The sequence below is a fragment of the Crinia signifera genome, chromosome 8, assembly GCF_055691185.1.
Source record: "Crinia signifera chromosome 8, ASM5569118v1, whole genome shotgun sequence".
NCBI classification, from domain to species: Eukaryota; Metazoa; Chordata; class Amphibia; order Anura; family Myobatrachidae; genus Crinia; species Crinia signifera.
This window is the reverse complement of record NC_139224.1, coordinates 148,955,371-148,981,090: the sequence shown is the minus strand read 5'-3', so window position 1 is coordinate 148,981,090 and position 25,720 is coordinate 148,955,371. Positions and strand designations below refer to the sequence as shown.

The window sequence follows — 25,720 nt, the reverse complement described above, 5'->3', positions numbered from 1 at the left end:
GTGGTTCCCCCCCCCCCCCCCCCCCCCCCCCATGGGAACCGCATACCCTGAACCAATTAGATAGGCCAATGGAAAGTTAAGTATCAGCACTTTTTCCTGCTGGCAGTATAGTAAGTGCACAGTTCTTGTTGGGGGGGGGGGGGGGAGGGGGGGAATACTTGTCCAACTGCTAGTTACAGTATGCATGAGAGAAGACACATCTTCTCTGGATTTGGGTTCATATACTGTATAATGGGATGCAGTCAAAATCCTGACGGTCAAAATCCCGACAGGGTCAAAATCCCGAATGGATCATAATACCGACAAGGTCAAAATCCAGACATTTAAAACCCGACAAGGACAAAATCCCGACAAGGTCAAAATACCGACATATAGAATGTACAGGTGAAACAGTCAACATGTCTTTCCGTCAACAGGTCGCGAGGTCGACATGGGTTTTTTCACTGTTTTTTGACCCGACATGTGCCAACAGGTGGTATTGCATGCCCTACCATCCACTAGGGCGTGGTGGGAGAATAAAATAGTGGGCCCGAAGCATTGCGAGCGATGCGAGGGGCTGCAGTTCACTTCCAACTGTGTCGACATTCGGGTAAAAAAACAGTGAAAAAACCCATGTTGACCTCGCGACCTGTCGACGGAAAGTCATGTTGACTGTTTCACCTGTACATTCTATACAGGTCGGTATTTTGACCTTGTCGGGATTTTAAATGTTGGGATTTTGTCCTTGTCGGGATTTTAAATGTCAGGATTTTGACCTTGTCGGGATTATGTCCTTGTTGGTATTATGAACCATTCCGGATTTTGACCCTGTCCGGATTTTGACCGTCGGGATTTCATACCGAATCCTGTATAATAATTGAACTTGCTTTGTATTAGAGGCATTGGTCATGCCCCCGTAGTGATGTGATAGTAATAATAATTAGAAGACTATCATCTACAAATGACTAACACTCACTGAATATAGTAATATAACCTACAAATTAATATTCATACTTCTTTTAATGTTAACATAGGCCCTGAGTCCCGCTGCTGGGCAGCCGTATTAACTTGCTAATTTGCAGCCGCCGCACCCACATTGCGGGGCCCGCCGCCTGGGAAACAGTATGCCGGGGACAGTGTATTCCATCCGCGGAGTAATAGACGGATGCGGGCCATCTCTTTAGGGACGCAGCAGCTGCCACATGCGCATTCACGCATACAAGATGCTGCCCGGCGCCACTACCTGAGCTGACAGCAGCATCTGCCCAGCATTCCTTTGCGTGGGGCCTGGTTATGATACATACGGTTATCAAAGAGAAACAGCTGCAGGTCCACAAGATTCAGGGAGTACTATTATACAGTCTGGTATTTGTAGCAGGGGGCTCTTAACCACTGAGTCCCTTGTTGTTCAATGAAAAAATAATTACTGGTTTTCCAGAGGTGCTGTCATTAGTTGGATACCAGGATTGTAGACACAAGGTGTGTGATATGTTCACATGGAGACAGTATGCTTTAGGATGCACCCCCGAGGCATGAGGTATCGCTTAGTCAGTGACATCCCTCTGGTATGAGGCATTTCATATTCACATTGTGCCGTAATGTGTAAAAAGGGGGACTCTGCTGCTGTAATGTGTAAAAAAGGGGAACTCTGCTGCCGTAATTTGAATATTGGAGACAACTGCGCTGCGTAATATAAATTGTTATTATTTTGTGGCCACGCCCCTTTCCCATGAAGCCACTCCCCTATATTTTTGGCTTGAGCACTCACCAGCAAAAACATAAATCGGCACCTATGAATGATAATGATACTATCTGAATAATGTTTTATTTTTATTTTCAGAGAGTCATTTTGAACATTGTCAACTTCAGTAAAACAAAAAGCCTGTACAGAGATGGGATGTCCCCAGTCGTGAAGTCTACAAGTCGACCAAAATGGTAAGACGCACTTTCCTCACCAATTTCAATGTAACAGACTACATGTAACGGTGTGTGAGAAGCAGGAAGTGCAGGATTTTGTGTGAGTCTGGACGAAGGTGGCCACATTGATGCCCCTTTCAGACCGCACTTTTTACCCGTTATTTTGCCGGGTTTTTTTACCGTTTTAAAACAGTAATTTGTGCAGTCTGAAAGGTGCAGAGTGAATTTACCGGTTCTATTGAACTGGTATTTCTAAATGGTAATAAAGCAGGGTCCTACCCGTTTCAGACCCGTTTTTTTTCTTTCACTGTTTTCTATGGGTTAAAACGGGTTCAGTGTTGTGAAGGAACAAAAACTGCACTGAAATACCATTTAATGACATGCGGTGTGAAAGGGGTTTTAGCTGGCAGACCCGTTTTTAGAAACCTTTTAAAATACCTGGTCAAAGCCAGTTTTGCGGTCTGAAAGCAGCATTACATGCGCAAAACCAACCTGGCTAATGATTGCCGCTTTAAAAAATATGTCCAGATTCGCAGGAAACTCCGAACTTCCTCCTTCCCACAGGCTATTACGTTAGCCCAACATCATATTTAATGGTCTGTACTGATATCATAATACTATTTTTGTGTTTTTAAACCTGGGGAATACAGTTACACTGGGAGTTTTATTGAAGATTAGATGTTGCCCATAGCAACCAATAAGGTTTGATCTATTATCTTCTAGAACAGGGGTTCTCAAACTGTTTTTCTCTGGGACCCCATCAGACAATAAAAATAATTACGGGACCCCAGCAAGTGACTGCAGAAGGTCATCACATCACATGTGTAGTCAGCAGACAGTACATGCATGGCAGCATTGTGGAGGCACAACATGATAGGAGGAGTCTAATATACCATAGCCTATCACATCACATGTGTAGGCAGCAGACAGTACATACATGGCAGCATTGTGGAGGCACAGAGTGATGGGAGGAGTCTAAAATAACAAACAATTCAACAGATCAATTAGACAGCTTGATCACTGACTGAGATTAGAAAAGTCATCAGTCTGATGGTCAGCAACATGGAGTCGCGACCCCATGCTGAGAAGGTCAGGACCCACTTTGGGGTCAGGACCCACAGTTTGAGAACCTCTGTTCTAGAAAGTGCTAAATTAATAAGAAGTAGATTCTGATTGGTTGCTTTGAGCACTCGTCTTTGTCTAAGATGTGTCATATGACTTATAGACACTAGGGCTATGAGGACACATCTGTATGCTATACCACTGAATTCCAGGTGGCACATACAGTTAGCCAGTGTTGGCCATGTTCCATATTAGTAATAGAGAAAATGTGATGTGTGTGTAGATATTAGAACATGTATGGAAGTTACAATGTCTGAAATAACATATTCTTCTAATACATTTATATTGATTATTATGATCAGCTATTATCTCTAAAGAGACATTTGTTTCCGACCACATCCTAAGTTTTTATGATGTTGATAGTATTTATTATCTCTATTCAACCATCATTATGGTCCAGGTGTGTCCAAGGAGTGTAGGGCATTGGTTGGCCAGTAATAGGCAGACAGTCAATTGTTGGACTCTATACAGATGTAGCGCCTGTCATCATTGCGGGGGCTGGCGGTAGATTCGCCATCCTCCAGCCCCCAGAAGGGGACGCGCGCGAGTCCGTCTACTAAATGACTCCCCCCGGGCCCCCGCCGTCTCGCCGCCTCGTTCCAATCCTATTCCCCACCTCCCTGCTCCCCCCCACTAACCCTGCCCCTCTCCCTGAAGTGGAGACATGCAGGGTTCCCGTTCCGTCCACACAGTAACTGGGATGCGCATGCGTCCCAGTCAGATGCTCTGGTGAGCCCCGGAGCTGAGCAACAGGCGCTCCATCTGTATGTTGACATGCAAGTGGTCGACAGGTTCAAAAGGTTGAAAGGATCATTAGGTCAATAAGCAGACATCGGAATAGGTCAACAGGTATAACTGGTTGACACATTGGAAAGGTCAACGTGGAAATAGTCAACATTAAAAAGGTTGACAAACGTTTTTTTTTTGTGGTGTCATTTTTTAAACGTTAAACCACATGTGACCCTAAACAGTTTCCCCTTTCATGGTTTGCTTAGGTTCCAATCATAGTGACTCCACATGGATGAAAAGTTGGAAATAAAACACACATGACCATTTAACCTGTTGACCTTATGTACCTGTCATCCTTAAGCAGTCAACCTTTTACATGTTGACCTATTGACCATACCTTTCAACCTAATGCATGTTGACCATAGTGTCAACATATTGACTATCGACCTAATACTGGTTGACCTATCTAATGGATACAGGGGCTTATTCAGACCTGATTGCATGGCAGCGGATTCACAGGTCGGGCGATAGACTGTGCATGCATACAGTATGCCCCATAGCACACATAGTACTTCCTGCGATAAACTTCTGCAATTGTATTTATCTGTGGCCTTACTCAGGGTGATTGGCAGGAGACTGGCATTTGTGGGTGGTAATCGGCTGCTATCAGGGAGTGTCAGGGAAAACGCTGGCGTGCCTAGGCGTTCTATTGGAAGGCGTGTGACGTCAGCTCTGGCCCCAATCAGTCTGTTTCTATTGCAGCCCCGAGTAAGTCCGGGCGCTATGCGCAAACTACGGTTTTCGCAAGCCGCGCTAAGCAATCTGCAGGCTTGAACAGGGCGGATTTCACTCTGGCGGAGGGGCGTGTAACTGATCTCAGGGCTCGGCAATTTAGCAGCCCAACGATCAAGTCTGAATAACCCCCATAGTTTCCAAGTGTCTTACATGCAGCTTTTTCCATAAGTGTCATTCTCTATATCTTCCACAAAACACACATAAAATACTTATTGTCGTTTCCATCTCACTGCTGACTTTTTCAATCTATCTCATGGTTTCAAATTATATTGTAACTTTAAACTAAATATGATTTCTCAAACGCTGACAACTTCCCCTTTTTAGAGATCAGTAGATTTTGACAAGCTCATTTCTGAATGCTGTGTGTCTACTATTGATACCATTCTATGAATATTCAATCAATATGTTCTTTAGGCCATTCTGAGTGTACTGCCTACTGCACTAATATTACACATCTTCACTAAACAACTCAACAATACAATATTCTAACAATCTAAGCAATACAAAATGTAAAGCGATACTATTATTATCATCTATATATATATGTCTAGTGTCCACGAGTCTCGGAAACACTGCCATCTGCTGGCAGAGAGTGAAACTACATCTCTTTCTCACACATGCAAAAACACAGAAGGTAGCAGACTAGCTTTCGAAGCTTTTGCTTTGAGCAGGCTTACTAGTATTTATATCTATGTACATAAAAGTGAAAATATGTATGTATATATGTATTGTATGTATGTACGTACGTACATACAGTATGTTCTACTTAGGCTCCTGGATGGCTTAATGGACATGGACGAAACTTGTAACAAATACCTATCATTATCTAACTTAAAAGTTTACATTTTAAAAAATCCACCCCCTTTTGGGACCACGGCCATATACTGTATCTTATATAAAAAAACTCATTGGTCTGTTAGTTTGTCTTTCCAAATATGCATTCAGATACCACTGCACCATTTGGGATTAAAGGTTTTAGGAGGGGTAGGGTCCGACCTCATGGCGGAATGCACTGTACAGAACCTTGACCAGCAGAGCCTGTTCTGGGCCTCACATTGGATGGATTCGGGAAAAACTTCATACAGTAGTAACATTGGAACCCAGAAAATATACTAGGTACTCCGGAAACACCAAGGGAGGTTGTTCTGGGCTTGCCACTGGATAGATTTAGAAGAAAACTTCACAAAGTGAAGAAGACATACTAGGGGCTTGAGGTCCTAGTGAGACCTCCTGTTGGTGTACTCTGGCTAGAGCTTTGTCCCAAGGAGCCTGTTGGTGCTCCTGTGGGTGTATGCTTGCCAGAAATTTGACCCAGGGAGCCTGTTGGTGCTCCCGTGGGTATATGCTGGCCAGAACATTGACCAAGGGAAGTTGTTCGGGGGCTGGCAATGGATGGATTTGGAAGAAACTTCACAGAGTGGTAACAATGGATCCTAGAAGATATACTCTAATAGGGGATTGGGGTCCTTGATAGTCTTCCCATTGGTGTACGCTTGGCAGAACTTTGGCACAATGAGCCTGTTCTGGATCTTACACTGGATGGAAACTTTTTAGAAGTGGAGGTGGAAAGACAAAAATGTTGTGTACCCAAAATCATTGGACAAGCAACATTGATAACAGAGGAAAAGTAATTATAAAACTGAACAGAAAGGAACACTGGGGATTAGGGCTACTTACAACACCTCAAAATTAAAAATAACACTGAGTAGACTCCTCCTGGGTGTGTTAAAACAGCTTCTTAGCTTACCGGGTGCCAGATATCCCCCCCTCCCTGCTGTTTTGCGAGGGGATGTGTAACAAAAACACATCCCCTCGCATGTCTCGGTACCAGGAGAAATTATTCGATGGTCGCCGACCATCGAATGATTTTTCCTTTGCTTGCAAATAAAAGTCAGTGGAAGCACCGATACGAAGACAGGGCGAGCCATCTGCCCCGACACACATTTGCCCGCCCACATTCCCATGGGAACACCCAGGATTTTCATGGGGACGCCACACGCCTGCCCAGCCCGCAACGCTCCGGGCGAATAGCTCGGGGATTATACAAGTCGCTGAATAAGCCATTTACACAGGGACCCTGCACATGCGCATAAGCTATTATGTGCATGCGCAGTACAAAAACACCGGTCCTCGTTGCGAATTCGCCGGGGACTGAGTGAATGAGAATGACCCCCTAAGAACACTGGCAATCAGAGTAATTCTAATAAAAAACTGCATTTTAGTATGGAGTAAAATAGCCAAAATGTATGGGCCTACCTACACGGGACACTCTTCAGAAGGTGAAGGTTTAATAGAAAATATCAGTGATACATTTCCTTTAATATGTTATTTTGCGCTTTAGGTTCCAAGGTGTTAATGTTTTTATTATAGCACAATATACAGTATTTCAGTTTATTGCAGAGGGAATCTGTTTTGTGAGCCGTGAAAACGTAGTTATGAATAAAGCTTTGTCTACAGTAGTTTATGGGTAAAACATATCTGCTGTTTGATCTGAATAGAACTGTATTTTCCAGAAATTGTATTTTTGTGCTCAAGTATTTTTTCTCGCCTTCATAATCACGTAACATCCCATCTGTCAAATTCCTGGAATGTTATTATATACATTTAAATTAGAAACTCTTATTTGGACGCCTGCAGCAGACAGTTTTACGTAAAAGGAAAACTTTTATTGAAAGCCCTTTTTTTCAAACATTTTTGATTAAGTAGGTACACTGCCTGAATCACTAAATCCCATTACTGTGTGCCGCAAACGCTGTATCGCTAAGGCAAATAGTCCTGCGATGGTTACACAATTTACTCTGTCAGATACAGCCTTAAGCAACTTTTGGCTTTGCAGCTGTGGCAGGCTTGCGAGGGGCGGGGCTAAATTGTGGCAGGATCTGCGGCGAGGGGCGGGGCTAAAATGATGCAAACCCGCAAACATGGCCGACAAGAGGAGGGAAAGCGGCTACTAATTACCTGGATCCAGGCTTGCTGGAGGGGCCCAGTGGGGGCCCTGGTCATACCCTCCCCTTCCCCCTCCGTCTCTCCTCGGCAGCAGCACACACATACAGCATGTGCTGTGCTGACAGCGTGAGAGCTCATGCTGAGTCTGCTGATAGCACAGCACATGCTGTAGGTATGTGCTGAATAACGCTCCCCCTCAACTTTAAAGTGTGTTTTCACCCCCTAATCTTTTTTGGGGTGTGGCCTAATTGCAGGAGGTGGCCACACATCTCGCACATAGACCACGCCCCCAAAATTTTACTGGGGTCCGGCATAGCTCTCGGCTGCCCTGCCCGCAAATTGCCTTGTTTGACTGAAATGGGGGTGGGGCTTGGTGACGTCCACCTCGTCCCGCCCCCTGACATGATACTGTCTGATGAGAAAAAAAAGTCGGCAAGTATGAGCTGTGGTAGAACTACAAGTTCCATAAGAACTGGTAAGTCACATGGGTTTATCTACTAAGATGGTAGTTTTAACTTAGATGGAATGTTGCTATGGGCAACCAATCAGAATATTTAGCACCTTCTAGAAGATAATAGATAGTATCTGATTGGTTGCCTATAGCAACATCCCATCTGCAACAGAACTCCTATATTAGTAAATAAACCCCACAGAGTTTGCCTTGCTCTGATAGGCTGCTCCCATTGACTGATTTATGGGGGTCATCATTATTGTTTGTGTGAGAGGTAGGCTATTGCTTCATTTTATGTGTTCATTAATTAAAAGGTGATAATTGCCCTAGGCGTCAATAATTATCAACTTTTTACTTAATGCTGTTTTTAGACCTTATAAATTACAATTAACATTCTAAACAATTATGAAGAAAAGGAGAATGAGAGACGGCGTAATTATGGACTTAGATCATAGAAGATGGCCGCTTTCTAGCTGATCCTCAGAATAGTTTCTATGGGGTTCATGTACTACGCCATGGAGAGAGATACAATGGACAGAGATAAAATACCAACCAACCAATCAGCTCTTAGCTGCCATTGTTCAAACACCGCCTGTGACATGGCCGTTGTGATCTGATTGGCTGGTACTCAGTCCACTTTATCACTCTCTGAGGCTTAGTACATAGGCCCATAAATTAGCTGCCGCATGCTCATGGCTGATATTGACTCCAATCAAAGAGTTGTTCTTTCTCAGTCCAAAGATGAGATTAGATTTGGGATCTGATGGCTGACGTGGTGCATCCCATTCTAATGTAGAACAGGGGCACAACAATGCATTTTGTGGCATCCAGTTTCTTACCTCCCAAAAACCACCCAGCACCGTAATAAGGCAGTTTTCTGTTCCGCACCAGCTCCAGCACCTGAAGATGTGATATCACAAGGTCATGTTCAAGGGCAGAGACCCTGGCTCCAGGAAGCAGTGCAAGCCAAATGTACCATTGGGCAACGACAGTACTGTACCCAGGGTGGTGGCACTGCACACAAACCCTAGTTATGAAATTTTTCTGTTCGCGGCTGTACCGCTTAGCAGAGCTGAGAGGGTTTCATGTGCTCCGGTAACTTGTGTGCTCTTGGAGTATTTAATGTTGGAATAGTTAATCAGGAATGGTAGACATACCATGGCCAATCTCATGATTGAGAGTCCAGACCACCGACTTCTCTGTAAGAGTCCATATGCACAGTGATGTCTATCTAGTACTCAGAGGAACAAAGCAGGTGCTGTATGAGGACAGGACAGCACCACCAAGTGATAGATATTTTTGTTAAAAAGCATTATAAGCCAAAGTTAGATCAGGGTTGCCTACCCTCCCGGAATGGCTGGGAGGCTCCCAAAAATCGGGTCCCCCTCCCGGCCCCATAACAATGCTGGGTTTTCCCCTGCAGACGCAGGCACGGTGATGCTCTCGGGGCGGGCAGCTGACATCACAGTCGATGTCAGTGCCCGCCCCCTTTTCGGTGATCTGTGGTGGTGTTTGACCATCGAATGATTTCTCTCCATTCAGTCGTTAGGGAACACATCCCCTCGCATGCTTGCGATGGGGTTCGTGGCACCAGGGTGGGCAACATTCAGCCAGGTGGCGGTCGGTGTTTACCTGTTCGCTAGAATGGCATATGCAGCCTAGTGAACAGGTCTGAATCAGGCCGTTTTATGGTGGGCAGGGTTGGACTGGCCTACAGGGGAACAGTTAAAACCCCCGGTGTCCCATCCCTGACTAAGGGCCCACCCTTTCTTCTAGGGCAGTGGTTCACAAACTTTTTGAATCACTGCACCCTACAGCATCAGAATCTTTTTTTACGGCACCCAAGGCCAAAAATTTTGTTACTGAGAATTTCAGAAAAAAATATTAAATTAAATAAGTTGTTATTACATTGTATCCTTAGGTCCAGTTATGTGGTGAGGAACATGATTCACATCTGTTTGCCCACGTATATTATAATTGAAAGCTGCAAACACTGATTTTGCCTATTTCATTGACCATAAATAATTTGAATTGGTTTTGGACCACCAACCTGAGGCACCCCTGCAAGTTCTCCAAGGCACCCCAGGGAGCCTATGCACACAGTTTGGGAACCACTGCTCTAGGGATTAGATTCCAGACTGAGCACTTGAATTATAGATGATGCACATATATTCATATATTCATAAAGAAGCCCAGACCACAACCACACTATTAGTCCAGCCTCTATGGTAGTTGACCACACCACCTAAGCATTGGCCTCTACAAGGTGGACACTGCATGCTCCAGTCTGGCACTGACGGTGGATTTGTGGTGGTTTATTTGTAAAGGTTGGACCGGCCAACAATTTTGTTACTTGGTGTTTAAAAATGTTTATTATAGGACTTTATTTATTATTTTATGGTGGCTGAGGAATAATGAGACATAACAGTAAAATACATTCTCATCTACAAAGACAGATATGTGTAAGACAATGGGGTAAATTAACCAAGATGGGAGTACTATTGAAGATGGTATGTTCCTCATACCAACCAATCAGATTCTAGTTCTTTTTTTATTTAGCATCTTCTATAAGATAATAGAATCGGGACTATGTAAAAACCAGACCCGGACTAGACTCCGGACCGCCGGACAGGACATCAAAATCTGCAGTCTGGATCTTGTAGGGTCCGGTCCGGGGGGTGTCCTGTCCGGGGGTGTCTTGTCCGGGGGGTCCCTGTGATAGCTATCACCAGGGACATGGGGGAGGGGAGATTACAGCCTCCCCGTTTGATCCAGACGTCCGTTTTTTGCTACATGCCCGGACCATACTCCTCCTCTACCTGGTTACAGGTCTCACAGGCAGAACCCCCGGACAGGACACCCCATATGGGAATTCCTTTTCAGATGGGATTTTGTCCATAGCAACCAGATTGTATCGGGTATGGGTAAAAACGGACCAGGACAAAACCCCCGGACCGGACATCAAACTCTGCATTTTGGAGCTTGTAGGGTCCGGTCCGGGGGTTTTGTCCTGGTCCGTTTTTACCCATACCCGATACAATCTGGTTGCTATGGACAAAATCCCATCTGAAAAGGAATTCCCATATGGGGGATCTGTTAATGTATTTTGGTATATTTTTTTAAGATCTGTGTTTAAAATTAAGAAGGAAGTTATGTCCCAAAGTTCCTAACGTTACAGATAATAGATCCAATACCTCTATATATTTTTACAATAAAGAAAAAGCCCATTTTTTAAAAGAGAATAGAAAAGTTTAGTAACAGTCTTGTGGGAAACTGACAGCCCGTCCTTCTCTTTCAAAGCTGAATGAGCACAACTTTCCCGTTTGTCAGTTTTTGCAATAAAGTTTTTGATTGATTAAAGTTGGTAACGAGGGGTGGGGATTTGCTTTCCAGCCTGTCTCCTGTAATCAGACCAAGCAAGCGAGACAGTCTGACAGGCAATGGGCTGAATTTGCAAACTCTTTCCCACTACCAAGAGAAGCAGGTTGCTGAACGGGGCAGCTGACCTATTAAATGATGAAGTTTGCAAATAGTCCTTATGGGGATATTAAATCTATAACGGCTCACTATTCAGCAAGCCCATGAATGCGTTGGGGACATTAGTGCTATGGAAGGAGATGAATGTGTTATACAATACTACTGACCACTCATCACCTGAAGTCTTTTAGTGGAGTCATGTGAAAAATCCTAATTAGTATTTATAGAACAGTGAGGACCAGTAACTGCAGCTGGGGAAACACTTGAGTAAGGATACTTGCCGGAACTTTATATGTGTGAATTGTTAGTCCTAATACAAACAAAGTTTTAATTAATGTGCATGCATTCTCTTAACGACCATAATTATCTTAAGAGACACACTGGGCCTGATTCAGAGGGGGAGATGTATGGAGCAGTGAAAAGTGTGGAGTAGAGCAGTTGCCATGGCAACCAATCATCTTTGCTTGAACGGCTATTTGGTGCATTCTATAAAATTGTACGTACAGACGTAGGCAAGCTCATTGTTGCCACGATTCGGCCGCTGATGCTTGTTTGGCGCGCCAAATTTGCACCCGTGGCATGGAATTGCCACACTGCAATATTGCCACTCAATGTATTTCTGTGAGCCATGGGACAGAATCAGTCACCCGCCACCGAAGTCACGATTGGCGCAGGAACGATGAGTGCAGCTACATCTGTAGCAATTGATTATTTGCCATGGGCAATTTCACCACAGTCTGGCCATCAGTCACTTGCAGTGCTGAGTTCAATAGAATGAAGTGATTTTTTGGTACTGCGCATACGGGAAAATCCATATAAGTGCCTCATGAGCATGTGGTACATAGTGTGCTTGCAGAACTGCGCTGTTGTGATTCATAGGCACAGAATCAGAAAAGTTCCGGGTGTTCCTGGGTGGTGAGAGGGATGTGGCTAAAATGGCGAACAGAAATGGCCCATCTTATGGGTGTGTTATGGGAGTGTCGTGGGCGTGTCACTGAGGTACTGTATTTGCATGCGCAGATGCTCAATCATTCACAGTGGTGACCATAATCAGAAGAAAAATAGCCGTAAGGCTGGTACAGGCTTCAAAATCGCTGTAGGTGGTGTAACAGCATCTACAGATACTCCACGCGGGCATCTCAGCCCTTACACATTCTATAGATATAAAAACAATAATAATGATTTTATTTATATAGCGCTCCTTCTCCAATGGGACTCAAGGCGCTTAACAGATAGAATGAATATACAGTAAAGGAACACTGAAGTACAGAAAAGCTTTTCATAAACTATACTTAAAGGAATTACAGAAATGCTTGAGTAAACAGGAAAGTCTTGAGTCTGGTTTTGGAAGGAATCTAGAGTGGGGTTCTGTCAAACTGTGCGGGGAAGTAAGTTCCATAGAGTCGGAGGTTTGGTTTGGTTCTACATACCATACAGTATATACTCGAGTATAAGCCTACTTTTTCAGAACATTTTTTTATGTTGAAAAGGCCCCTCTCGGCTTATACTTGAGTGAGGGTCCCACTTGAGTCAATAAGTTTTCCCAGTTTATTGTTGTAAAATTAGGTGCCTCGGCTTATATTCGAGTATATACGGGTAAATGTATAGTTTGGTTCTCCAGAAACCCGAATCCACTCAAACATTGTGGGTCCAAATCAACCAAAACTCCAAAAATTTCTCGCAGTCCGGAATTCGGATTTTACATTTTGGATTTCAGAGAACATGATCTTTGCTGTTTTAGATTGATTTTTCAAAAATGATCATTTCTATTATTGAGTTTTGAATCAAAACAAATTCCCAATCTGAACAAAATTCTTGAGTGGCTTTGCAAAAACCAAAATACAGTAAATTACTTACTTACAATCAATACCAAAACCCAGGGAACCGCGCACATCTCTAGCACATTCATATGCACAGATGCAGGGCCGGATTATAATGGGGGCACAAGGGGTCAGTGCCCCTGGGCCCCCCTCTAGCTAGGGGCCCCCTGTGGTTGGCATGCAGCGGGGGGGACGTTGGACACTGCCTGGAAGTGTCCTCGCCCTGCAATAGAAGGGGCGGTAAGTCCGTCACAGTGCGGGCTGTACCTCACAATAAGGGGTGTTATCGGTATTGGGGCGTTTCAGTCACTGCCATTCATAACACCTAGGACTGGGGCTGGTCTCAAGTGCTTTCTTTGCCATCCCTTAGACAAATAGGGGTCATACGTACCACTTACAATAAATACTTATGACCAGTTTAAACTTACGCAGTTGTTGTCCGTGTCATTATTTATAGAATAAGGTGTGTTGTGTGAGCTATTTTTGGCTATTAAGGTTTAAGTAAAGGTATAGGCCAAGCAGCATAATTCATTAGGCACCTTAAGGACAATAGGTAGTCAGAAATTAAGTCCAGCTCCTAAAACAATAAGGTTTTGCACCTGTGCTGTTGGCGCATAATGCATCAAACTCGGTACGGGTCCCACAGAATGTGACGTGCAGTGGTCCCCATCGCTTGGTTATTAAAACCTCACTCACTCAGACATCTTCAGTAACCTCATTATATGCAAATACCGAAGCAGGAGCGTATTGGTTTGGTGAAATGGGAAACATTAGATGGATTTAAAATTCCATTTATAATTTAGTACCAATTATTCATTGTTTGACATTATCTTTGAAACAGAGCGAAGAGCTAAAATAAATATTTTCACTAAGCTTAAAATGATTTGATATAATGTTCCGGCACAAGATGAACACGCCATAATAATACAATGGCTTAATAAATAATTTCTGATATTAATACCTGGAATAGGCACTTCAGGTCATTGTCAACCCTGCAAGAACATTGCAGAGCTCTTCATTCAGCCCAGATGCTTTGCTTTATCCAACGCGTACCTACAGTATACCAAGTTTTGTAGAATTTGGGGATATAAAGGATATATACAGTACTCACAAAAAGAGTCCACCATATTGCTAGCCTAGGGGGCTGTTCAGGCCCGCTCGCCCATAGAAACGCTGGGAGTACCCCTGTGAACGCAGGCATATCGTTCCCCACAATGGGGGGGCGGGCAGCCGACGTCACGTGACATTAGCGCCCGGAGCCGCCCTCAATTTGCCGGATAGCGGGCAACTGAAAAGTAAGTATGGACTTTTCAGAGCAAAGGCTGGAGAAATAATTTGATTTCGACCCCCGATTGATTCTCCTCCTTGCGGCCACATGCTAATGGATGTGTATGTGGACGTATCAGCTTGCATGTTATTGCTGGGATTCGCTCGAGGGGACATGATTTCGGCGGGGTGGCGTTTCGTTTACCTGCTACTTAGAAATTAAGGTACTCTTTACCTAGAACGGCGCACACGATGTCCATCGCGGTCATCGGGGGTAAAAAATCGCGGGCATCGCATGCACTAAAAAAACGGGTGTGACGCGATGCCCGCGATACCCGCGATTTTCCCATAGGGATCAATGTTAAAAGTGTGATTGGACGCGATTTTAGTGTTAAATGCCTCAATGCCCGCGATTTTTCCATAGGAAACAATGTTAAATGGGCCACAGAGCCCTAATAGTCCCCCTGAAGTCTTAAATGGCCCCCACAATTTTTAACGCCACCCCACGATCAACGTGAACCCGAAGCGTGGCGAGCGCAGCGAGCCCGCGAGGGGCGGCGGTACGCGTCCTCCGACCTTTTCATACCCCCACTATCCACGTCGGCGTGGAGTTGAGAATAGAATAGTGTGGCGAGCGCAGCGAGCCCCGCGAGGGGACGCGGATACCTGTGAAGCCCGCGAAGGGACGCGTTTACCTGTGAAGGTATCCGTGTCCCCTCGCGGGGCTCGCTGCGCTCGCCACGCTTCGGGCTCGGTGGCTCGCTGCGCTCGCCACACTATTCTATTCTCAACTCCACGCCGACGTGGATAGTGGGGGTATGAAAAGGTCGGAGGACGCGTACCGACGCCCCTCGCGGGCTCGCTGCGCTCGCCACGCTTCGGGTTGACGTTGATCGCGGGGTGGCGTTAACAATTGTGGGGGCCATTTCTGACTTTAGGGTGACTATTTGGGCTCTGTGGCCCATTTAACATTGTTTCCTATGAAAAAATCGCGGCCATTGAGCCATTGAACACTAAAATCGCGTCCAATCACACTTTTAACATTGATCCCTATGGGAAATCGCGGCCATCGCGGGCATCGCATCGCATCCGTTTTTTAGTGCATGCGATGGTCGCGATGGTCGCGATGGGCGCCGTTCTAGGTAAAGAGTACCGAAATTAAATATAATCTGCTTAGCGAACAGGGCTGAATCAGGCCCCTAGTGCCAAACCCCTTCATCGGTTTCAGTCACAGACACAAAAATGCATATATCAGCCAGCTGAAGGGGATCTCTTGCGGGTTCTCAACTCTGGTTCAGAAGATGATTGGCTAACTGAAATCCTCCCACTTATGTAATGTGACTACAGCAATATACTGTATCCACATTATTGCAGTCTGTGACCCAGGAGTCCCACTGCACAGAGTGATGGCGGCTCACGCTGTTCATGCTGGGAGGGATCCATGTTTGATCCCTCACACAGCGCTGCGGAAAGAAGCCCATAGGCGTTTGTAGGGTAATGTCAATTAGCCCCTGGATTAAAGCTAAGGCAACAAGGTTTTAGTACATACTGAAATTCAGCAAAACCCCGAAAACTGGGTATTTACTGCATTTCATCTTTAGTACAGTCTGCCATCACAATGTTGACAATACCATAATGTTGCATGCGGTGTCTATTCAGTGCAGGGGTAAGCAATTGCCAGAATCCCATTGCTGCCCCTGTCACCTTCTTCCTGTCAACCCACTGTGTTTCCCTGTCACACTCCGGTGTGGTATGGGGCTACAAGTCAGTATCCCGACGTCGGGATCCCGACTGCCAGTGCTCCGACAGGGTGGCGAGTGCAAAGAAGCCCATTGTGGGCTCACTGCGCTTGCCGCACTGTGGGCCTGGTGGCTTGCTACACTCGCCACAGGTTCTATTCTTCCTCTATGGGGCTCGTGTGGACCCCCACAAGGGAGAATAGCCCCTGTTAGTCGAAGCATCGGCAGTCGGGATCCCGACTGTCGGAGTGTCATCTGGCACCCGTCACACTCTGCCTTTCCATGTCACCCACTGCCAGGTTGGGGTGGAGGAGGGGGGGCCCAAATTATATTTTTGCCCCTGGGCTCACCACCTACAAGTTCCACCAGTGAAAGCAGGTGTAGGTTCTTTGAGTTGGATGCATACTTCAAATACGTCTATCTCAAGATGTTAAGTAAATGTAACTTTTTTCAGGGGGCATCTTGCACATATAATTTAATGTAATTTCTGTTCAACTTAGCATTAGCCACTTTATACTTATTTATATCATGATGATGGGGACTGGGACCTATTTCGTTTTCCGTCTTCGGGTGAAAGGAGGTTTCTTTTTAACAATGGTAGAATTGACATAGAAAGTCCAATTGGAAGTTACAAAATACATCATACTGACTATGTTGTCTGATCCCTGGGTTCTGTATGGGTTCAACAATGTGTAAAATGTGCATTTAGATGGGAACAATGCCTAATTGTATCTTCTCTGCCCAATGAAATCTCATTTAAAGAATCTCGCCCCATAAAACAAAATCTAATTTTTGCATGTTGGTGTCTAACCAAGTGCATTCGGGCGCCTAGAACACACTCATCAATGGACATCTGTGTCTGCTCGGGTTATTTCATCAGAAGAAGCTATATTTTACATGTGTAATCTATGCTTAGAACCTGGTGTTTTGGGGTCGAAGTATCATTGCTGTAATCTCTATGCTACACCTCTGTTTCCGGAGATGGCATCCTATTGGTAAAGTAGCTTTTCTTTGGTAATGGTAAGATATTCTTGATAGATTGTTCTGGTACATTTTATTAACATTCATCATTACCGTAGCGTTTATGTCAAAATGAACCGTCGGCGTTCATCATGTTGACATGAAATGTCAACTTGATTAGAATATTACCAAACTTTCCAGATAGTCTGATGGTTCCAAGGGAGTCTTCCTGGTCTGGCGGCAATGTCATGATGAAGTCCAGCCTTACCATAACCCTACAGTCTGTGAAGAATGTCAACATTTTGAACATCTGCTGCAATAATGGACATGTTTCATGTCAACATTTCACATCATGACATAATAATGTCGACATACAGTAACTGATGACATTGGGGCGTCAATGTCAATAATGTACATGCCGACATAAAGACTAGATTCGGCTCAGAGTACAGGAATTACAGTTTTAAATAGCTAAAACTGGGTTGGGATCATTTGGTCTATTGCATTATGGTCGAAAGTCATTAGGTCGAATCCATTAGGTCGACATGCTAAAAGGTCGACATGATTCTAGGTCGACATGGGAAAAGGTCGACATGATTCTAGGTCGAAAGGTCATTAGTTCGACAGGTCATTAGTTCGACAAGGTCATTAGTTCGACATTGTCTATGTCGACATTCACAAGGTCGACATGGGGTTTTTCACTGTTTTTTTACCTGAATGTCAACACAGTCGACATGGACACAGTTTAAAGTGCACTGCATCCCCTCGCATCGCTCGCTGCGCTCGCAATGCGTCGGGCACGGTGCCTCGCTACGCTCGGCACACTATTTTATTCTCCCACCACGCCCTAGTGGATGGTAGGGCATGAAATACCGCCTGTCGGCACATGTTGGCTCAAAAAACAGTGAAAAACTCCATGTCGACCTTGTGAATGTCGACATAGACAATGTCAAACTAATGACCTTGTCGAACTAATGACCTGTCGAACTAATGACCTTTCGGACTAGAATCATGTCGACCTTTTCCCATGTCGACCTAGAGTCATGTCGACCTTTTAGCATGTCGACCTAATGGATTCGACCTAATGACTGTCTACCATAATGCAGTAGACCAAATGACCGCATTCCCTAAAACTTGTTGATACTGTAAATGGAATTGTGTACTTCCCAATGGGGAAATTGGAACATTTATTTACATGTATCCAGCCACCTTTTACATAATAATTTAATCTGATCATACAAACATGAGACTTATATGATTCCGGCGTGTCTGAATAAATAAATCTGTCTATGTAGCAGGCAGCATGCCTGGTTTAAAAACAAATCTTCCAAAAATCAAGTGTCAAATAGGGTTTCACGGTCTTCAAGTGTCATTTAAATAAATTTAAGAGGATCCATTTAATTTGCTGCGCACTAGAGATAATGTAATAATTATGTCACATTGTCTCCTCTAAACAAGAACAAGTGACCTTTCACTTATAGGTTGGAAAATTTAGCAAAGAGGCTTAAACGGATTCTGCGGCTGAAATATGCAACATGTCAGATCATGTTCTTAATCAATGCTCTCTCTGAACCTACCTGCACTGGGAACTATGAACGTGAAACCGGCCATAATTCGCTGATCAGTATTCAATCATGGGAAGGATTTTGAGTACATTTTCGCAGATACCATTTGGGCAAAAATGAGCAAAAACAGCCACGAGTTCGTCAAAATCACATGGGTTCGCAGCAAAATCTCTGATTTTTGCCAATGCTGGATTTCTCAACCAGGGGAAAATAAGGGGTAAATACTGTCGACTTTTTTTTTAAATTGGGGCATGATTATGGAACTCATTGCAAATTACATCCCACTGGGGCACAATCAATTCATTAGAGGTTAATGAAATTAAGGAGCCAACAGATATTTCAACAGAATAGGCAACGCTGTTCTTTTTTTTTTTTTTTACTCATTTTTATTATTATCACAAAAAGAAAAATACATTAAGTACAAAATTACAAACATTTAAAATTTTCATTTATACATGTTGTTTCACGTGTGGCTTGTTACACATTTTACAATGGGCGGTATTCAATGAGGCTGATTCGCCAGGTTTTTATGGCGATTTTGTGCTGTAAGGCGAATTTCTGACTAAAACGGTGAATCACCCTATTCAATGACCAGATGGCGAATAGATTTCAAGGTTTTTTTCGCCATGATTCACCGAGTAGCAATCGCTATCTTTTTATGGTGAAGTGGAAGGTGAACTTTTAAAATAAAGTGTTTTGTTTTTTACAATTGGTGTCAAAAAATCTGGAATTTTATTCTGAGGAGGGGCATGCTATTTTTATTCATGTGCTGTAAGCACATGAATATATATTTAACTTTAAAAAAAATATTATTATTATTTTTTTTTTACACAGACCAGCCAGCAGGGGGCCGAAGCCGAGCCGCTCATTAGATATTCATATATTCACTTCACCCGATCATTACATATGCATGATCGGGTGTAGTGAATATACCCGGTCCCCTGCTGGCACCCCCGGGGGGGCAGCCTGTGCTGCCTGGCACCCGGGGAGCCCACCTCCCCCCCACAAACTTTCTGGGGCAGGCAGGGAGACTTCCATCTCCCTGCCTGCCACCGTCCTTAGGCTCCCTGCGGCGTCCGCCACAGTAGCTCAAATTCGCCGGTCAGGGGCAGCGAGCCCCTGACTCGTTGAATACCGGAGCCGGCGAGGCTCCGGAACGCAGCGAGCAGTGGCGAATGTGCAGCGAATCCTAAACTGGATTCGCTGCAGGTCGCCGGTATTCACATTGAATACCGCCCAATGTGTGTTCTATTCACTGTACTGTTCCTAGTTTATTGCACATTAATATTCTGTGTACCAAATATTATATTGAACTTTAAAGGACTGAAAAAAGTAATCAGTTCATTTTAACCTATATAAATATGACACGTAAAATAAAGGCAACTTTAAAAAAATTAATAATAATAACTATACTACTGTATAACCCTGACAAATGTCTGTCTAGCACAAGTGCAGTGGGAACCTCTAGTCCTAACAGGTCTCACTTGCTGCCTGCCCAGATCTGTCCTCTTTTTCTCCCACAAACCAGGTCCGACTCCCAACAGAAGTGATGACCCTTAATCAAATACCCTCCAGCCATCCACCAATATCTCTCTGAAGAAAGGAAGGTTTTGAATTGGGAGGAAGACAGAGGAGAGAATAAAGGTTCATACACACTGGGCGATTATGCTCAGCGTGTCTGGACAGCTATGCAAAGCCGTCCTCAAAGCCACTCATCTGCTGGTAATACTAGCAGATGAGCGATTTCCCGGCGATGATGCGTGAGCGTGCCGCAGCACTCATCGCTCATCACCGGGCCATACACACTGGGCGGCTTTGAGCTGAAATATATCTATACCACAATATATCTAAAGCTGATGTCGCATGTGATTTCCCTGGAACTCCCCGCAGCTTCCCCAGAGTCCTGTACTTAGGATTTTTTACACGATTGCTTCTTATTATATTACAATATATCTTAAACATTTGAGTGCCAACATCTCTTTGAGAGATGTTCAAAATAAGCCGATAAAAATGCCAGCATCATTCACATTTGTTATAGAAATTCAAATAAAAATGTTGTGTAAAAAAAAAAGATTACATTTCCTATATAGGTCGGGTCTCCCTTATCCGTATAGTCCAAAAACCGAAATACTACGAAAACAATTTTTTTAGTTTTTGTTTTTGTTTTCCACCACAGTCACTTTTTTCATACTTATCTCGTCCCATGTTGTCCACAGCGGCCTTCGGAATCCTGTTCAGCGGCATCTCTGGTGACAGGGGTGCATTGTGCGAGTGATGTCACCGACGCACCCGTGCACTCAAACAATGTACCCCTGGAATGCCGCTGAAGAGGAATCTGAAGGCCGTCGTGGATGCCAGGGGACATCGTGGATGTTGGGGGACCATCTGGGCCGCCGACGGGGGACCAAGGAAAATATGAAAAAAAAAATTCCAAAATCCGTAAAAATCACTTATCCGAAATGCTCGTGGTCCCAAAAATTTTTGTATAAGGGATACTCAACCTGTATAAGGCAAACATTACAGGTCATTATAATGAATACAAATGTTTGAGTGGCAATTTTCACACCTAATTTGAGAAATCCACTTGGCACTCAAAGGGTTAAGATCAGAGATGTGCACCAGACACTTTTCGGTTTTGTGATTTGGTTTTGGATCTGGAACTCCTTTCATGCTTTGGATCTGGATTGGTTTTGCCAAAACCACCCATTCGAGTTTTGGATTAAAAAAAAAAAAAAAATCAAACCGCTAAAATCACAGAATTTGGGTGTTTTTTTTTGTTCCTACGGTATTATTAACCTCAATAACATTAATTTCCACTCATTTCCAGTCTATTCTAAACCCCTCACATCACACAATATTGTTTTTAGGCCAAAAGGTTGGACCAAGGTAGCTGGATGACGAAGCTAAGTGACACAAGTGGGCGGCACAAACACGTGGCTCATCTAGGAGTGGCACTTTAGTGGCAGACAGGATCAGCTTTATAAATTATGCCAAAAAATTGCTCCAAAGAGCACATAATGCAAAGGAAAGAGGTGCATGTTGGTTATGGTTATGTTGTATGAATAGGACACTTCAACAAACCAATCTTTTCAGTGACAGGGACTATCACACTTGTGGCTGAAATGATTGGTTTGGGCACCCACACAGCAGCACATCAGATCGGAATCGTAAGTAACACTTTACACACAATTTATCATCCCGATGTGTCAAATCGTGTAAAAAAGGCCCAAATGGCACCTTTATGTTTTGTAAGCAGGAGTAGCAATTAAATAAGTAATGTGTTTAAAAGTTTAGCATTTCAAGGATCGTAGAATAAGTATATTGAAAATCCAGCAATACATTTCCCTCCTGTATTCTGTCATGTTCCTTCTGGTTGTCCATATAGCCAAAGAATTCTGTGTAGAGTATAGTACATTTCAAAAGCTTCATAAATGTGATAAAAAATAACAAAATGCCGCTCTGACACCTAAGGCTGTGATGAAATGTAAATGTTATTATGCAACACGTCGGACTTAGAGTGCTAATAATACACACTCTGCTATAAGCCCCCACTAGTGAATATGTTCATATGTAAAACAGGCTGCGCGTATTGTATTATGCGCTCATTATAATGACACTTCACAATGCCGGGAATGCCTGAAGCACCCGTTCTTTCATGGCTTTTCTTAAGGATCTCGGATTCTAGTAGAAATCAAGGTCATTTAGAAGAGTATATACTGCTGAAAGCATATATTGGTCTTTTGTTTAGTTCAATATCCTCTCATCTTGATTACATGTTCTTATCTGATGGAACTTTAGCTCATATTCTACCCGCTGTCTGAATGGGGAATTATCCATCTTTTCCAACCTGGGCTGATTATGCAATCTGACACTAATGATCATTTTAGTGCTTAAACTTGATATCCGTAAACATGGAACACAACTTGCAGTAAAAAGCTAAACTGGGAAAGAGGATACATAGGCAGAAATCGTGATACATAGCAACGCACGTATCATTTCATTTGTGTATTTTAAGCTGGGTACATACTACAGATGTTGCGCCGCTCATCCAGTGCTGGGGCTCGCCAGACCACCCCCACTGGCGAGCGGACGCTACATCTGACTGGGAGGCGCGAGCATCCCACACGCACGTGCGTCCCAGTTTCCCATCGGTGCGGGCCGGGAACCATGCCCGTCTCCGCTTCAGGGAGATGGACAGGGATAGGGGGAGGGAGCGGGGAGGTGGGGGATGGCGATGGGGGACCGCGACAAGGCGGCGGGAACCCGGGGGTAGCTCCAGTTGAAGGGGATGCGCAGGGAACCCGGGGGTAGCTCCAGTTGAAGGGGATGCGTGCGTCTTGTGCGCATGCATCCCTTTTCGCCGGCTGGAGGGGTCTGGCGGCTGGCAAATCTACCGCCAGCCCCTGCCTGAATGAGTGGGGCTCCATCTGTATAAGATACATTGTGCGATATATCGCCCCAATGTGGTTCCAAATGATATATAGTACACATTGTATAGTCATACTTACCGACTTTGCTTCTCCCTCCGGTGTTAGAGGAAAGCCTGGTTGGGGTATTGGGGACTTGGCTGGTTGGATGGTGGGTGGATTGGCGACATGGTTACAAAATTGCATCATTATGGCTTAGCCTCCACTATACAGTGCTGTAAAACATGAACTGTATGGCGGGGGGCGGGCTATGATGACACAATTCAGCACAAAACACATTGTTGGATCTCCCCCCCCCCCCCCCCCCTCCGATCTGACCACTTGTGTTTTGTAAGTGGGTCGCCAAGATGGGAGGGCTGCAGAGAGTCAGTGGGACTGCACAGAACTTTCCCAGGGGTCGGGCGGACAACCATGTTTTCAGGAGCCTGCCGGAAGTTCCAGATTGGTAGTCAAGTACTGTATGTGTACAGTGCATACCCCAGATCTGTCATTCCCCACTGTTATTTATTGAATTGTCCTAATCAATGTGCTGCATGTCCAATGGGATGAGTCCATGCCAGTTGTTGTAACATTAAGCATGTAATGACACACAGTGTCGGACTGAGACAATGGGTAGGCAATGGGTTAAATATGTGGCATCATGACACAAGGTGATGTCATGATGTGATGTCATAACGCAATGTGACATCTGCCCACCCGCCTGCATGGCTCCTCTAGGAAAGGAGCCGAAATCAGCCTCCCAGCCTGCAACCGCCACTACGTTATTCAATAGCTGATGACTGCCCGGTGCCATTAATTTGCATCAGGATGCACCCCACAAAAAAGTGGGTAGAGTCATAAATCACCGGGGCCCAACAGAGAATCCCCTCCTAGTGGGGCAGTCCGAGCCTGCTGAAACTTTGTAGAGAGGATCATTTAGTGCAGGCATGTCCAACGTTGGCCCTCCAGATGTTTTGAAACTACACATCCCAGCATGCTTTGCAATAGTTTTAGTATTCTCCAATAGCAAAACTGTAGCAAAGCATGCTGGGATGTGTAGTTTCAAAACATCTGGAGGGCCAACGTTGGACATGCCTGATTTAGTGCGTGCGACAGATGTAATGAATCGTTAAATCGAATAGCTCAATGATGGGTCGCACCGTGCATATGAAGGCATAGTACCACTCATGGTCATATTATTGCACAGTACCACTCATGGTCATATTATTGCACAGTACTACTTATTTTTATATTATTGCACAGTACTACTTATGGTCATATTATTGCACAGTACTACTTATGGTCATATTATTGCACAGTACCACTCATGGTCATATTATTGCACAGTACTACTTATTTTTATATTATTGCACAGTACTACTTATGGTCATATTATTGCACAGTACTACTTATGGTCATATTTTTGCACAGTACCACTCATGGTCATATTATTGCACAGTACCACTCATGGTCATATTCTTGCACAGTACCACTCATGGTCATATTATTGCACAGTACTACTTATGGTTATATTAATGGAAATATTAATAGATATTATTGGGCATCAGTATTTATGTGTATATTGATGGCCATGATACTTTTTGTATATATCATTCGTTGTGAATATGATTAATAAAGTTCTCTTCCTCCATTAGACATTTAACCCAATGTTCATTGTTATTGGAGTAATCTGATGATTTGGATTGAAAAAAATATTTAATAATTGAACATCAAAAGATTTGATGTTATTAAAACTGGACCATTTATTGTAATAGAACATTATATAAAAAATAAGCCAAGTACATATGTACTGTATATGGATAACAGCTCTTAAGGTCATATTAATGGATTAATACTTATGGACACACTGTCTACCCACTACTTATCATCCATATATATGTCTAGTGTCCGTGAGTCTCCGAAACACTGCCATTTGCTGGCGGAGAGTGAAACTACATCTCTTTCTCACACATGCACAAACACAGAAGGCAGCCGACTAGCTTTCAAAGTTTTGCTGCAAGCGGGTTTACTAGTGGTCATATAATTTGGAATATTAATGAGCATTAATTCTTTATGTGGAAATGTTTGAACATATTAATGAGTTTTAACCTTTTGCAGTCCAAAGTTTTTTTTTTTTTTTTTGCAATTCAAACAGTCTGGTTTAAATTAATTGTATTTTTTTTTTATTCTAGTTCTTATTCAAAAATGGTCTACAATGAATGTTAATGTTCTTATTTTAAAGTGGCTCCCCATTGGATCTGCTGCTAGCGCTAGGGCTGTTGAGCCTGACTAGCCGTTGGTTCTGAAAGGGTTACTATGTACGGATGTATTAATCAACACCACTACTTATTGACATTTCTACCCCCGGAGACCACTGTGTGCAGTGCTGGCTCCTGCACGTGACTGTCAGTGAGCAGGATTCAGCACCTTGCTGTCACCCAGTGCAGACCGCCTGCATGCTTGCTGCGGAGGCATACGGTATGCCATGCCAGCCAGATTGTGGCGATGATCAGTAAGTGCATACACAGACAGGTGGGTGGATCAACCT

General features: G+C 44.0%; 1 protein-coding gene across 2 annotated transcripts in view; it reads left to right on the top strand.

Annotated features, from left to right (window-relative positions):
- LOC146026580 (cytosolic carboxypeptidase 6-like) overlaps positions 1–25,720 on the top strand; it is a 1,552,889-nt gene that overhangs the window by 595,797 nt on the left and 931,372 nt on the right. For both annotated transcript variants that reach the window (XM_083157364.1, XM_083157363.1), the window contains one exon: positions 1,820–1,914. In XM_083157364.1, coding sequence (XP_083013490.1) covers positions 1,820–1,914 — 95 coding nt within the window. The remainder of the gene's footprint in view (positions 1–1,819; positions 1,915–25,720) is intronic.